Genomic DNA, 15161 nt, shown 5'->3' with positions numbered 1-15161 from the left:
GTATTTGTCTCACAGCTACCAACTTTGGAGACGATACTTTAATTTTTTTTTTCTGGTCATTGTTCTTCACAAAAGACCTAATTGAAAATATCTGTCAAATCGTATCTCTGGTTTCCCTCCTTTTCCCCCCCGCCCCATTAATTGGACACGTATTGTGTTTGTGTGGGAAGGAAGGAGGCTCTATAGCAGTGTAGCAAAATTGCTGGGAAAAGAACATTAAAATGGATAAAGGGATTTCCTGGTGGTATAAATACCTGCACACGACCTCCTTGTGCTCTAGAGCTCTCCTGTATATGTATATGCAGGTAAAAAGCCTGGAATAGAGTTCGAGCTGCTGTTAACTGTGCAGGATCTGTTCTGTTGGGAAACAGAGGCAAGCGACGCTTTTGCCCATTCGAGGGTATGACTTGCCAAGCGTTCGCCTCGTCTGACACCTTTGTACCCCTGAATTCTGACTCTTCTCCCTCTCTGCCTCTGATAATGCATCACAGCGCTGCAGAGTGCCTCCCGGTTTCTAACCATGCCACCAATGTTGTGTCTACAGGTACTTTTTAATAATACTCTTGCTCTCAGTAACTCTCATTTGTAATGCTTTTGGATTATACTTGTTCATCAAGTTCTGCAATATTTAAAGTGTTTGGTATCAATACCCTGTCAGATTGGGACTGCATTAAAGTGGAAGGATTTTCACAAAACTGCACGATGAATGAATCAGGAACACCCCAAACATTTATATTTTAGCTAGATTTATAGCTTGCTGTTAGTTTGTTATGTGATTAGGGTTTTGAGTCTAAATGTTAACTTTTAACAAGTTCAAATACTGTCACTGCTGTTATGGCTACACAGTCTTCAGTGACAAGTGTCGTGTAAATTAATTGAAATTTTGTTTATTATGTAAACCATTAAAAGAATATGAGTTACTTTAAACAGGAAATATATTTAAAACAGGTCAGGTCTAAATATCATTTGGGGAAGCTTTCAAAAAGGAAAAACATTGCTTTAGAAAGCCTATTGCACACTGAATCGAGACTAAGATTTGAATGTCATGTTCAAAATTGATGGCAGGTCTCATCAGTATTTTTGAATTTTGTGTGTTTGTGTATATAATCCAATTAATTGCATTTAAATATTAGGAATATGTAATCATTGAACTATCTGAGAGAGAGAATGAGAGTTTTCTTGCAGCCTTAAACCTTAGAAGTGCAATTCTGGAATACAGGAATTGTTGATGGAAAGGTTTCAGGAACAAAAAAGAAACAGTTTTGATTTATTTGAAATTGCATTGAGGTAAGAATTTTATGTGGAGTCTTAACAAGATAGCCTTCTCCTGAAAGGCATTGGTGATAAAACATTTTAATAATAAGAAAAAGCATGCAAGTAATGAAAACTAAGCATTGGTGATAGATAACAAGATCTTATACATTAAACAGGAGGCTCAAAATATCCTAATACGGCTGTTAGTTAGCAGTGGTACTAGGGAATAAGAGAATTTAAATTTTGTAGGAGGCCAAATTTATGTATCTGTATCATAGTTGTATTTTCTAGATTCATCTGGTTCATAATAAATAGCCTACAGTGATAGCCAGCCAGAAGGCTTTGCTTATCTGCTTCAAATTTGGTTTCTGATATTTTGTAGTTATCACCCAAGAATAAATACCACTGCAGTCAGTGGGAATTTTGTTTGCAGGATCGCATCTAGCAGATGACCCTGTGAGAATCGAAGCAATGACAGAGGGTGCTAATTATAATGAGTTTTACAAACTTAATACACAGATTCAGAAATTGTAATGAACAATGCCATTTGGTGAAAGCATCTAGGGAGAATTTGTGCACAAAGTAGAAGTGAAAGAATTTTCAATAATGATTTATGTTAAATGTAAAATATTGTTAAATGCACATGACAATTCTGCATAACAATAGAGGTGGATATACTTCTGTTCAAATACTATACCGTGTCATACAGCTGACATTCTGCAGTATCCTCAATACTTAAACCGTTATTATTTAATTTAAATAGCATTATCCTAACTATTTAATTTTAAATCCTTGTTAGCAAGTTAAAAATTCTATTTTTATGCATAAAAATTATAGTCTATGGATTATGAAATAACAGAAGAAAAAAACCCGGTGAACATTTAGATCTTATCTCAACAGAAAATTTGCATCACTTTAAATACATTAATATTATTAATACAATTTTTATTTTGAATACATTTATACTAGTATAAGCACGACTGATTTTGTATCTGTATAAGTGCATCTAAACAGGATGTTTTACTGTTATGATTACTGTTGTAAAAACCAGAGATTCTAATTCCTAATTAATTATATTGTTTTGAACAACTGGAACTTGTGCTCTAAAGTGCAGTTTTACATATCTGAATGTTCAGGAACATGAATTTTTGATATTATACTTTATGGCAGTTGTTAGAGGGGACAGGATATGCATTTCTGTGCCTGCTTATGCATGAGAAATAGCCATACCTCTCATTTTGCATTCAGTAAAAAATTGTCTGACTCTTCAGGCACTGGTGATTGCACGAAAGACAAATTAATTGTGTGTTTGTTGGTGCTGATGATGGAAAAATGTTGATTTAAGCCTAATTTTTTAGAATAGCCCAGAGTCTATCGTCCTGCTTCCCTACCACCCTGCCAAAGAACTCTGAACTGTTCTTCGTGGCTTGGCACTTCAGGAAATGTAACTTCTGGATGCCTCAAAGCAAATGGCCCAAAGTTCTGCTTTTGGAAACCCAGATCTTAGGCATGCAGAAAATATTGCCTTCCTCAACGCCTGTGCTCACTGTGGGGTTTGCCCGACAGTGAAGCCAGTCAATTTTCTGGGAACATAGAGAAAGTTTTTGTGTAAGATTAAATGAAATGGTGTGTGGAAGTTGTCGGGCGAGAGGAATCGGTTCTCTCCTGGAGAGTTCAACGCTTCCCTTGCTTAGCAGTATATATAAACTGGGTTATGCCTATAGATTATACTACAAATCATGCATTGAGAGCACAGCAGGACAATTTCTGGTCTTGGCTCAGAGAGTATCGCACTGTTTATATTGGCAGTCCCATCTGGTGCGACCTGGCCAAGTGTCTGGACTTCCAGCACTGTTGACCTGATGGTTATGGCCCAGAGTTAAATGCTTACTGAATGCCCACAAAAACTACATACAGGGATACTGTCTGTCTCTGAACTTAAAGGCTGTGTCTTGAACCCTCACACGTTTCCTGACCAGTCCTGTCTGTTTTGCCTTTGATCCAAACTCCTGTATGCTCCCGTATCCGCTTCGCCATGACGCCTTCGGGAAATGCTTTGGCAGGCCTCCATTACTCTGTGCCTTCCTGTCATTATGGAAACCAACCCTCTGCCTACGGGGTGATGGCAGGTAAGAGACATACCCTCAGCTGGGTGAGCTGTTAGCATGCTGATTTTGGTCAGTTTTCCTTTAGCAGGACGGATTCGAGACAGTTGCTTAAAGAGGACAGGACTCAGCGTTAAGTCACTAGGACAGGGGTTCAGAAACTAGGGGTCAGTGCCCAGAGTTTCCCCAAATCTCTGCATCTCTCGGCAGATCACTCTGTATCTTATTTCTCCATGCAAGACCGGGACAGTTCTGCTCTTTTTGCTCTCCTGTGTCTGCTTCCCCTGGGGATCATCACTTTCTGTGGGACCAGGAGTGACGTACCTGATAGACCTGTGTATTACCAGTACCTTGGGTGATGGAGCCCTGACTGGAGCTGTAAAATAAAATGGAGGCAAAATGGAAGGATATCTGAATTCAGCAGGCAGATCATACAGATGACACTGTATTTTTACACTCATGAATGTATGCTAGGAGTGTGTGCATTCTGCTCAGTTTTCCACATTCCAGGCTGAGTAAGAAACAGGAACTGTTATTCTATGCAAGTTCAAGTAGCAATCAATGAGATAACTTGATAAACCAAATTAACGTAACCCCTAGGAAATAATCGTGACTCAGACCTAATCCAAAATCAAACTCAGCATTTTATTTCACTTAAGATGAAGGAAATATTACAGTAAATCAGCATAGATGGATATATCTGCATAGAGTCTTTTTACGGATGGCGAGTAGGGTTCCTTCACTGTGTGCAAATGTCCAAATGCTCCTATTTCATTCTCCGTTAATGTATCTGTTGTAAACATTGCTGGCATTGTTCTTATTCCCACGAAAACTCCATAGGTATTAAAGAAAATGTATTGCTCAGAAGCTCATTTTGTTTATTTCCAAAATAAGTACGTCTTCATTTTTCTCCTTTCTTTTTTTACCCTTGCTTTTTTTTCAGGCATCAAGCCTGCAACTCCAGAGATGCTGTCAGCAAGTCTCTCCCAGAGTCGCATCTTACAGACATGCAGCATGCCACATCCCAATGTGGTAAACAGCGTCAGCACCTTGCAAAGCAAGTACTTCTCTGTTTTGGGGGATTTTTTTAGTCTTTTCCTTTATTTTTTGAGCTTATCTTCTTCTGTAGTTATTGTGTGTGAAGTGAATAAAGTATTCCTATGGGTTTAGAACCTCCAATGTTGGTAAGAGCAATCAGGGCAGTAAAGACAAGAAAAGTAAATGGAGGAATGGGTGGGAGGTTAATGAAGTTCTGAGCTCTGCTACAAAGTTTTGTGTAATTAGAAACTTGAGGAGGATGTCCTGAGAACCTGGAATTTACTGGCTGATCCAGATACATTGAGGAGTGTTAATATTTCTCCAATGATTTTTTTTTTAGTCCCTTTCGGGCCAGAGATTCTTTAGCTCTATGTACAATACCTAGTGAAAAAAAAACAACAGCCTTCATTCTTCACTGAATCTCCTTGTTAAGTCTGATATTTGTGAACAACATGTAGCATGAAATGGTTTTGTTTTGTCCTTCAGCAATTCCTTTTTAAGCCAGAACAATCATTCTGAATGTGTTCTGGGTTTTGTTTTTTTTTTCTTTGAGTTCTTACCTGTGTGCTTTCTTCAAACAAATTTTATGCTGAAGCTAAACCAAGATAATGTCTTGTCTGAGCATCAAATTTTATTTACATGGAACTATTCTTTGTACAGAGATAGAGTGGCACATTTTAGTGGCTCAAAATGACATAGATCCATCAATCTTGTTGTGCCACTTAATTCCAGCCAAGGCATTGGTTTGTTATTTGTTGAAGTTTGGGCCATCTACCATCTTATTTAAGGGCATCACAGTTTACTAAGAAGTAGGATGGCTGTGGCCTGTGAAAGTGGCTGTTGATAGCTTTTCGTATATTAGGACAAGAGAGAGACTGTATCTCCTAGGAGATCCTCACTCTTCGATACTTATGTTATATAATAAATCTTACAGGCATGGATTAGGAGGCGACGAAGGCGGGTTTTTGTTGTGTAGCAGTAGAGAATAACTGTACTGAGTTTTCTTTTTGGTGTTGCTCAGGCAGCCTGACCCCTTGCCTTTATAAATTCCCGGAGCACGCCCTGAGCGCCAGCTCCTGTGCCCTGGGCCACGGCTTCACCCCCATGCACCAGTCCCTCCTCACAGACGATCCCACCGCCGCAGACTTCAAGCAGGAGTTCCGCAGAAAAAACAAGCCTGTCGAAGAGCCTGTCGACATGGACTCCCCTGAAATCAGGGAACTGGAGAAATTTGCTAACGAATTTAAGCTGCGGAGAATTAAGCTGGGTATGTGCTTTACGCCTGTGAACAAAAGGCTGAAAAATTCCAGTGAAAGTCCAATTACTTCCGAATGCTTTATGGTCTAGCCTCTGCAGTTGTCTAATCATAACTCTAATTCTGCCTTGCACTTCCGAACTTTCTCCATTCCTAGAAGATTTGCAGAGAATTAATGAACTTCAGCTTTTTGCAATTTAGTATGCAGAAAGTGACTCTAAACTTTCCTGCCCTTAAAATATTTGTCTTAAATGCAGAGAAAATTACTGCCGCTCATTAAATTACGTTCAGTAGCAGGTGCATTATTTTTGCACAGCCCCAAATTCTCAGTAACTTAGGGCAGCACGTGCTCTAATCCCTCATATCCATCCTCTTCACCATGAAGTGCTTCGCAGTCCGGTGTCATTTCAATGCACAGGATGGGTGACTACTGTGGCACATCTTTCATACCGGTAGGAAACTTCTCTTCCTGATTTGTTTTCTTGTGCCATGACACAGGTACAACAGCATCTTTGTTGCTGTCTGATAACCACTGAGGCTGACGCAAGATGGATTGCTTTAGCAGGTCTCCAGTGAGGCACTTGTCTTTCACTGGACAAGCTTAGCTGAGGACAAAGGTGAACTGAGGCCTGTCTTTCTCACCTGCAGGGGACAGAGGTACATTGCAAAGCAAAAAGCTGTCTCGCACTTGTTTGGACTGTAGTGAAAAAAAATAACATCCAGTGCTTCAAATTCAGCCCACTTGTGAATATTGGCTACTCCGAATGAAGAGCTGCAATTTTGGCATTATTGCTTATAACATCACATTGTATCGTTACAAAAGAGGGCATCCTTCTAGCTTTATAAATGTAAAAAAAAAATATAAGGATATTGCAGGTATCTATGCATTATCTTAACAGCTGGAAAGCTAGTGCATCCCATCTGAAGCGTAAAAATAAAGACTGAAACAAAAATTCAGGGTTTAAAAAAGTATTTGCAACTTGGTCAGTTTTGCTGTATATCATGTATTTAACATCAGCCACAGCCATGGAAAGGTTTGCTAGGCCCCACGCTGTTAATTACTGTAATTATTACTGCATCTTCATCCTGAATATATGAGGGAACAAAACTTCCTCTGATGCAAACAAATTGACACAGAGCCTGTAAAACTGGGCTTAATGCTCTGGTGGGAAAAATGCGATTTGCACACGAAAACTGCTGTGAGGTTGAGCTTTACAAGGGAAGACAGAGTTAATAAGGGCTGTGGGTCTGAGGCACAGAGCTAGTGCAGTCAAAATGAAGGTAAAAAGCTGCCTCCTGAGACCTTCAGCATCTAGAGAGATCCTGCCTGTCCTGGTGCAGAGGCAGAAAGGGAGGACGAGAAGCCAGACCCCCGAAGGTGGCAGGTACACGTTCAGAGCGCTGAACGGGGAGCTGCTGTTACGAAATCAGTGTCTGCATGGAAACTGCGGCATTTCTCTGATGGCTTCGACTTAGTTGTTGCAACAAGTAACAGGAGACCAGTGGTGCCACCAGGGAGTAGCTTCTTGCCACTGCACCATCTATAGAAAGAAAGATATGGGGTGTCTGGATCCTTCTCAGATCCCTAATCTCGGAGTGTAAAACTCCACTAAATCTGTTTAAAGCTCCACTGAAAGCAACTGGAGACTACACACATCTGAGGTTAGCTCAGAGTCGGTCACAGAGACCTCTGCAGAAAGCCCATCCTGAAGACACTGCGGGCACCCGCTGCTCATAAGAGTCAGCAGTGCAGGGCTAAGCATCTCAAGAAAAGTAACCTTTTCTAGAAAGCTCCAAAGTGACTTTTGTTCTCTTCGTTTTTGACAGGTTATACGCAAACCAATGTTGGAGAAGCACTGGCTGCTGTGCACGGCTCTGAATTCAGCCAAACTACTATTTGCCGGTTTGAAAACTTGCAGCTGAGTTTCAAGAACGCATGCAAACTGAAATCAATACTGTCCAAGTGGCTAGAGGAAGCAGAACAAGTAGGAGGTAGAGAATTGAAATCCTCTAAATATTCATTTGCATTTAAACCAGAATCCTATTTATATGTTGAAGGACAAGTACGGGCATTCCATAGACTGAAGTTTTTGTTTTATCAGTTTTAAATACTAAGGCGTGCTTTATTAAAATTTGGATGAGCAAAGAGGGGCAAACTGAAATGCATGGTGGGTACAGAATAGCAGAAACATTACTTAGCCTACTGGAAGTAAGATCTTGCAGTCCCATCCCAGTAAACTAGCTCCACTCCTGCAGTGTCAGTCAGAGCTGTCAATAGGGTCTGCAGGACAGCCCCTTTAGCAGCGTACAGGGATTCTTCACTACGAGAGGACTTTCCTTTCCAGCCTCTGGCATACGCGACGTGGGGGAAAGGATTTGAGTTCAGCCGAAGCATTGGTCTTTAAACCCTGAAGAAGTATAGCGTGGCGCAGAGGTTTTTGATGTGACCTTTTAGCTGTTAGGGGATTCCCTTCCTTTTGCCCAGTTACTTTCCAGTCCCAGGAAGTCATGGGGTTCACTGGGCAAGGCGTACGTTGGAACAAGTTTGTGGGTTTAAAGGAAATGGGTTGCTTTAAAGAACAGCCTTTTCAGCTGGATGAATTGCGATGCTGGAAGCAGTATGCCTGGAGGTGACAGTGAAAGCCAGGACTACCGCTGCACAGCACTCACCTAGCATGGGAAGAAAGAGATGATCTGAATGCTGCTTTTTGGATTTGCCATTGTATTCAACAGTAGGAAATGCTGTTGAACAGCTGCTTCTGCCACACACTTTGGTTTCCTTTGAAATAAGTGTAGAAAGATTCCCTCCCCTGTAGCTGCACTAGAAACCGGAGTCTCTCCTCACGTTGCCGGCTTGTTGCAAGAATCACTTGTAAGGGGTTTGGGGTGGGTGGCAGCTCCTGGCTGCCCAAGCAGTGTTACAGGCTTGAGCTGCAGGGCAAGATCATGCATGCAGGCGGTGGCCCCTGAGAAATGAGGAGGGACTTGTCCATCAGAAGGTGGGGTGGAAGAGGCAGACAAATAAATGGGGTTGGGAGTCAATGCTGTATTTCTGAAGAAAGAGGGTGAGCCAAGGGGTATGGAAATGGACTCCATCTCCCCCATCTGTACCCGGCAGAGCCAGAGGAATAAGGTCCGTAGAAGGATGGGGCTGAAGTACGGCTCTGCAGCTACGTAGGCACAGAGCCAGTGCTGCTTGCAGCTTTACCGGAGGCACACCATATTTTCTTATAACCATTTACAGCTGGAGGTAAAACAATGACCAACCATCTTAAAGAAAAAAGTGCTCCTATGTGTGGTGCGGCTCTTCTTCAGTGCCATTATCTGATAGCTTTCTTTGGTCTTCAGAGAAAGGGTCTTTTTTCTGGAGATAATTGTTCTTGTTTTTCATCCCCTGTGGAAGGTAACTGCTGGGTTTGGTTTTGTTTTGTCTTTAATGCAGCTTTATACAATGAAAAAGTTGGAGTGAATGAGCGGAAGAGGAAGCGCAGAACCACCATAAGGTAATAAATATTTAGGGTGTTACATGTTACCCCTTTGGCTAAAATGCTTCTTTTTCTTGGGCTTGAAATCAAAGTGTTATTTTCTACTAACAAATCTCTATAGCTAGTATTTAAAAATGTTTCACTATTTTGAAACATTCCAATGAAAAATAACAGCATAACCCTCCAAAACACCAATTTGCTCTAAATATACTACCAATTAAAGAGGGTTTTTTTTAACGTAAGACAACATACTTTGATGTGGAAAAATATTTTATTTGAATTCTGCCCAAATTATATGGTATCTGTGTAGGTAACAAGGTATCAGAGCACCTTGCTTTCATTTTGGAAGGTTCAACTTTATACAAAAATAAATTGCATTATTTCACCAGAGAACTGAGGTCTGGGAAGTTTGAGAACAAGCTTTTACACATAACATTGGATCCCCATACCTATTTTCTGTCACTGCATTCTTTGGAGTTCCTAAAGACACACCTTAATGAGCCAAATGGGAAAAGGGAGTTGTTCTGGGAACCTCCTTCTCCTGCTTCTGTCATGTCTGGTGGCCAACAGCTACGATCTATCTAGTGTCATCTCCATATGGAAATCAGTAGGCTAATAAATTATATTACAAAAACAATTACCAAGTAGGCAAAATGAGAACATAGGGCAATTCTTTTGCTGTTAGATATACCAGACTCTTATAATCTTTGGTGAAGAATTCACTCAGGGGGCCTCCAAGAAGCCTTAGCATTCTTCCACAGGAAGGGAATTTGGCTGCCTCTGGGCACCATTGTGGTGCTGCCAGGCCCCACCTGTTATAGTGAAGTGCCTGTCCTTCGAACAGGGATCATTCCCGACGTGCCGTGCCACCTCCCGGAGACATAGGCTGCTCTGTTGTCCCACAACCTCAGAACCCCACAGCCACAACATGTACCTTTTCCTCTCACATTCAACTTGAGACCTCTTTTTTGAGTTGCATTGCCTTTGATAAAAGGAATAAAGATGTGGTTTCTCTCTGACTTTTAAAGTAAATACTCCTCTGATGAGACGCTTCTCAATTAGGAGTGAGATGGGGATGGGAGATGCTTCATAGCTTATTTGCTCATCACAGCACCTCACAAGGGATGAAGCTTTGTTCTCAGGAGGTCAGTTTCTCCTCTCAGCTTCTCTCCAAGCCAGTAAGGACTTCAGCAGCAGTGCCAAGACCTTGCCCGGTTTGTGCAGTATGGCCTGAGTGACAGCTGTGAGTTGAGAGCATCTCCATCCTAGGTGTTTTCCCCCAGCTAGAGGAGCCCGCTGAAGACTGCTTATCTAACATTGTGCATTTTGGTGTTGTTTGTTAACAGCTATTGAGGAAATCAGTTCTCATCTTAAGCATTTTTTAATTATTCCTGCTTTTGCATCTAACTCCACTGCACTGGGACTTTAAAATATGGCAGATTGTCAAGTGCACTGATAATTGAGGGGAAGTTCAGGACCAAATCCCATGTAGTAAGAAAATAGTAATTGTTCCTTTGAAAGCATATAGGGCCTCAGTTTCAAGACCTCAAACTAATCTAGGAGATGGACTTTGCCTGAACTGCAGCCATACTCTTAGCAATTCTTAGTGGAAGTTTGAAGGTAAACCAGGTGTAAAACAAAAGTCCAACTAACTAAACTAGGTTAGTCGTACCCTGAGCAAAAGCTACTTAATGTGAATTTGTGGAAGCTATTTTCTTTTCTATTTTGATCAGAAAGCCTAAGAAACTGTTAGTCAAAATTGATGTTTCTACGCTTTTGTGTGTGCAGAACACCATGCTACTAATTAGAGAATTTTGGTTATGTTACTAAATATTGAAAAACTGACCTATAAATGAAAGACCTACAACCTATTACAGATGAACTAATGAAGTAACTAGAACTGCAGCAGATGCTTTGTGTGTGTCTGTAACAGAACTACCTGCACCTCATTTCCAGGATCGTGCTTGAAGTGCCCTCTTGTGTCCAACGAAATTACAGCTACTGCTGAAGCCAGTTTCGGATGCGTCCTGATGGCACACAAGCATTTTGCAGATGCTCCTCGTTTTCTGAGAATATGTAACACGAACAGGAAAGAAATTCTGTCTGGCAATGAGGAAATATGGGAGTCTTAACTTACTTTCTTGATTGAACCACTCAGCTGTGGTCACTGCCGACTGTGAGGAATAGCTTGAGGCAGACTTTTAGAAAACGTGGTGATTGCTAAAACAGCTTGCCAAAAGCTCCCTGTTTTCTGGAAATACTCTAGTGTTCTCTCTGTAACAAAATGAGATGCAGAACTTGACACAACAGACAATGTTTCCCAAATTGTAAGTGATGGAGGTCTTCCCCTTCGTAAACCCAAATGATTTGACAGAACCAGGTAACCCCAGTAACATGCATCTGCTGAACCCCCCATGACATCACTGTGATGGGGGCAGAATGGGTGCCCAGGCTTGTCCAATACCTGTGATCACATTCATACCTGTCTAGTAGCTGTGTCTCCTAGAGAACACCAAGAAGCACAAACATTTCACGATTACCACTGAAACTGCACCGAACTTGATGCAGGTTTTGCCTTTAAATTACTTTGTGCTGAAATTCTGCGTGATGTGATGCTGTCCATGCCAGCAAAGAACTACAGCGTACTTTAAGCTCTGTGGGTTTCCTTTACACACAAAAAGAGGAAACTAACCGAGTCACTGTCTTCAGTGCTCTTACTTGACCCTTCTTCTGAACTAGTGGTGAAAGCCTGAAAGTGTCAGAAACGTTTTAAAGGTGACATTTTATTCTTTACCCAGTATCGCTGCCAAGGAAGCCCTAGAGAGGCACTTTGGAGAACAAAGTAAGCCTTCTTCTCAGGAGATTATGAGGATGGCTGAGGGGCTCAATCTCGAGAAAGAAGTTGTGAGAGTCTGGTTTTGCAACAGAAGACAAAGGGAAAAAAGAGTGAAGACAAGTTTACATCAGAACACTTTTAGTTCTATTGTCAAGGAGCATCATGAATGCCGGTAAAGTTTTTCCATGTATGGATGTGGATTTCTGGTTTGCTTTTTGTAAATGATGTAAATACCATGTTGTTTAAGAAAAAAAAAAAAAAGAGAGAAAAAAAATCAATAAATCACTTGTTTCTCTTACAAGCTAGTCAGCTTCAGATGAAGCGTATTGTGGAAGACACAATTTTAATGTAAAAGGTTGGAAACAAATTAAATGCTACTGCATATATTTAAAGAGTTGGAGGTCTCTGCTTAACTGCAAGGAACCTATTATGTATTGTTCGACTAGAAATGCTTTCAGAGTTGCACAGGTAGTTGCAGTTCCCCTGTGCTGTGCCTTTCTTGCATCTGCGGTACTTTTAATGATTAACGGAGAACCCCACATAGGTACGCTAAGCATCAGGAAACAAAGCCTTTGCGTTGTGTGTGAAGAAAGGTTACAAAGCTTGATATCAGCAGCTATTGTATTGGAAGTATTTTGCCTCTGCGTGTCCATGCATGTGCTTTACCCCCACCCCATGCTACCCAGCGAACTGCGCTGACCTTTGTGAGATTGTAAGCCATCAGGCACAGGGCAGGGTCCTACCTTCAGCAGCGAACCCTGAGCATCAGGGAGAACTGAGACCTTCCAAGAAGAAAAGGTGAATAAGTGACCCTTAAACAAGCAGTGGCGACACTGCTGAATATCTAGTTATGGCCAAGGATGGGCTATACCCATGGGACCTTGTGGGACTGCCACTAGATCTGAGAGCCACGTAGAGGAACGCTAGCTGAAGACCTGCATTTCCAAAGCATGGCTCAGACTCAGCTACCCACTCACAACAGCTGTGCGCCTCCGAGTGAATCATTTCGGGTAATTTCCTTGTGTAAGTTCAGGACAAAGCCATTAGAAATGGGCCATAATTGCTGTCATTATTTATGGTAGACCAAGCTTACCAGTACGGAGGTGCCAACACTGTTCCTACTGTGTGCTTTGTCTCAGCGTACCATTTGACTGCCTAAATGAGTGCCAAGCAGAAGTGACTTTTTCTTATGCTTATTATCAAAGGCAATTCTTGCTAATATATTATATGCCTTAAAGCTTGATTTGGATGGGCTTAGCTATAAAAACTGGGATACAATTTACCTGAAGACTTTGTGACCTGAGGGGAAAAAAACAGAGAATCATCAGGGGATTTGCTACTTTGGGCTTTCTCTCTGCATTGTGTTTTTTTCGGATTAAATCCACGTGTGGACATACTTACACCAGAGATAGTGTGTTAAACTAAAAAAAGAAGGCCCCTGTGCTCTAAGTATCCACACAAAGCATTTATGGCACTGCACATTCCCACTCTTACACCCCTCTAATTGAAAAGAATCCCTTCTTTTGTCATCCTGTAGCCTAGAGAGACAATCAGGGGAAAAAAAACCCAACCCAAGTGCCAGAGCTCTACCTATCAGAAAGCCAGGCACCAAGAAACTGAATTAATGACTGGAGTACTCACCAGGGACAGATTATCCAGCCACCTCATCAACCCTGCTCATGGTTATTAGAATAGCCCATTACCATGTATGTGGTTTTCACTGTTTTCCCAGGACTGAAATTGAGTACATGCAAGTAGTAATGGCCAGACACATTTTATTTTCCCATAAAACAGACCTGATGATTTAGAAAGTGTCTAGATAATAGGCCCACAGAAAGCAAAAGGATTTTAATGTTCAGGACCACTTAGAAGCAGTGTGTACAAGTTAAGTGTTCTCTCTCTAGTGTACATTAAATTATCTCCGATACCTATTACAGTGACCTTAGGCATATTCAGCTATGGAAATTAGGCTGCCAGATTAAAAAAAAATACTTTTTTTATGGATGCATGCATCGCTATAACCCCTTAATTTAGAAGAAAACTTCAGTGTACTAACTCACAGGAGAGAAATTGTGCTATATATTCTCTCTGGGCTGTTCTCATCACTAGCATAGCTCACCCACTACGGCAGAGAAAGACCAAGCCTTAGCCTTTGTCCACCATGTCTATCGACAGATCACAAACTTTCCAAAAGGGTGAAAGAAAAATACAGTTGAGAAGATTAGCACTCAGTAAAGCTGGTGGCATGCATCTGGGTATCTTTGACGTTATGTGATCTAATGCTATGTATGTTGAAACTATCTGATATATATATAAATTTTATTTATGTTTTAAGTTATTTTCTTTAATTATAAAAAGGCTTCCTAGAAATGCTGTAAGCCTCTGCTTCCCCCCTCCCAATAAAGTATTCTTATACATTTGGTATTTCAGGTAACAGTTTGTAGTTCTGTTTTGCTAATACTTTACTTTCTCAGTTGTGTATCACATTGCTGTTCTTACTCATTTTAGTATGCTGTAATAGTTAATTCAAGAGCAGACTTACTGTAACATTGTGATTTCTAGTCGTAGAAAAAGTCTTGTAAGTGAAGGCTAATTGCAGAAGCATAGCAAACTAAAATGAAAGGTGACACATAATGCCATTTTCTTTCAAAAGAATGACAAAAGGCTAAGCAGAGGAAGCAGCCATAATTTAAGCACATCTAGCTGTTACCACAGAAATTACTGACAAATTAGAGCAGAATTGTTTAAAGAAAAAAAGCTGGATGAAATCAATTTAATGTGCTGCAGCTGCAGCCATTAGACTTGGAGAAAGTAGTAATTCTTTTTTTTTTTCCTATAGGAACAACTTACTCACTGAGTAATTGACAGCAGTCACTCTTGATTGGGGAAAAAAACCCAGACAAGGCTTATGAGGGGCAGCTTCATAAATCTGCAAGAAAGAGTTTAGTTGGCCGTTTGACTAACAACGGGCTATACTATTTTTGAGATATTCGTGGGTTTTTTTCTTGCTCTTCCTTTTCCCATGGTAACTTTAGGTAGGCTGTTACAGCTAGGATAGAGGACAAACCAAGACATTATGACAACGTGTAAATCTGAGGTTCACCTGTCTCTGAAGTACTACGTAGCATTCTGTCCCCCTCGTCTGAAGGATACAACAGAACAGGAAAAGGGCCCTATGTGGGCAAAGC

At 41.0% G+C, this 15161-nt stretch overlaps 1 protein-coding gene across 5 annotated transcripts; it reads left to right on the top strand.

Annotated features, from left to right (window-relative positions):
• Nucleotides 1–402: 402 nt before the first annotated feature.
• POU1F1 (POU class 1 homeobox 1) lies at nt 403–12149 on the top strand. Of its 5 annotated transcripts, XM_075410872.1 has the most exons (8): nt 403–531; nt 3234–3249; nt 3318–3383; nt 4303–4420; nt 5423–5664; nt 7480–7644; nt 9095–9155; nt 11936–12149. In XM_075410872.1, exons 1-8 carry the CDS (start codon nt 403–405, stop codon nt 12147–12149), a joined length of 1011 nt encoding a protein of 336 aa, XP_075266987.1. The 5 variants fall into 5 exon arrangements, with proteins under 5 accessions (XP_075266987.1, XP_075266912.1, XP_075266831.1 ...); XM_075410797.1 differs by lacking the exon at nt 3234–3249 and having other exon boundaries at nt 403–544; XM_075410716.1 differs by having other exon boundaries at nt 403–544; nt 3234–3383.
• Nucleotides 12150–15161: the final 3012 nt, after the last annotated feature.

This window comes from Opisthocomus hoazin, chromosome 1, assembly GCF_030867145.1.
Source record: "Opisthocomus hoazin isolate bOpiHoa1 chromosome 1, bOpiHoa1.hap1, whole genome shotgun sequence".
NCBI classification, from domain to species: domain Eukaryota; kingdom Metazoa; phylum Chordata; class Aves; order Opisthocomiformes; family Opisthocomidae; genus Opisthocomus; species Opisthocomus hoazin.
The sequence above is the reverse complement of the archived record's forward strand: the minus strand, read 5'-3'. Positions and strand labels throughout refer to the sequence as shown.

What these genes read in the sequence shown, in the direction of transcription:
- POU1F1 (XM_075410716.1), top strand. Translation starts at nt 403, where the DNA reads ATGACTTGCCAAGCGTTCGCCTCGTCTGACACCTTTGTACCCCTGAAT. An exon ending in CACCAATGTTGTGTCTACAG is followed by an intron (nt 545 to 3,233) that starts GTACTTTTTAAT and finishes TTTCCTGACCAG; the next exon opens with TCCTGTCTGTTTTGCCTTTG. An exon ending in AAGCGCAGAACCACCATAAG is followed by an intron (nt 9,156 to 11,935) that starts GTAATAAATATT and finishes TTCTTTACCCAG; the next exon opens with TATCGCTGCCAAGGAAGCCC.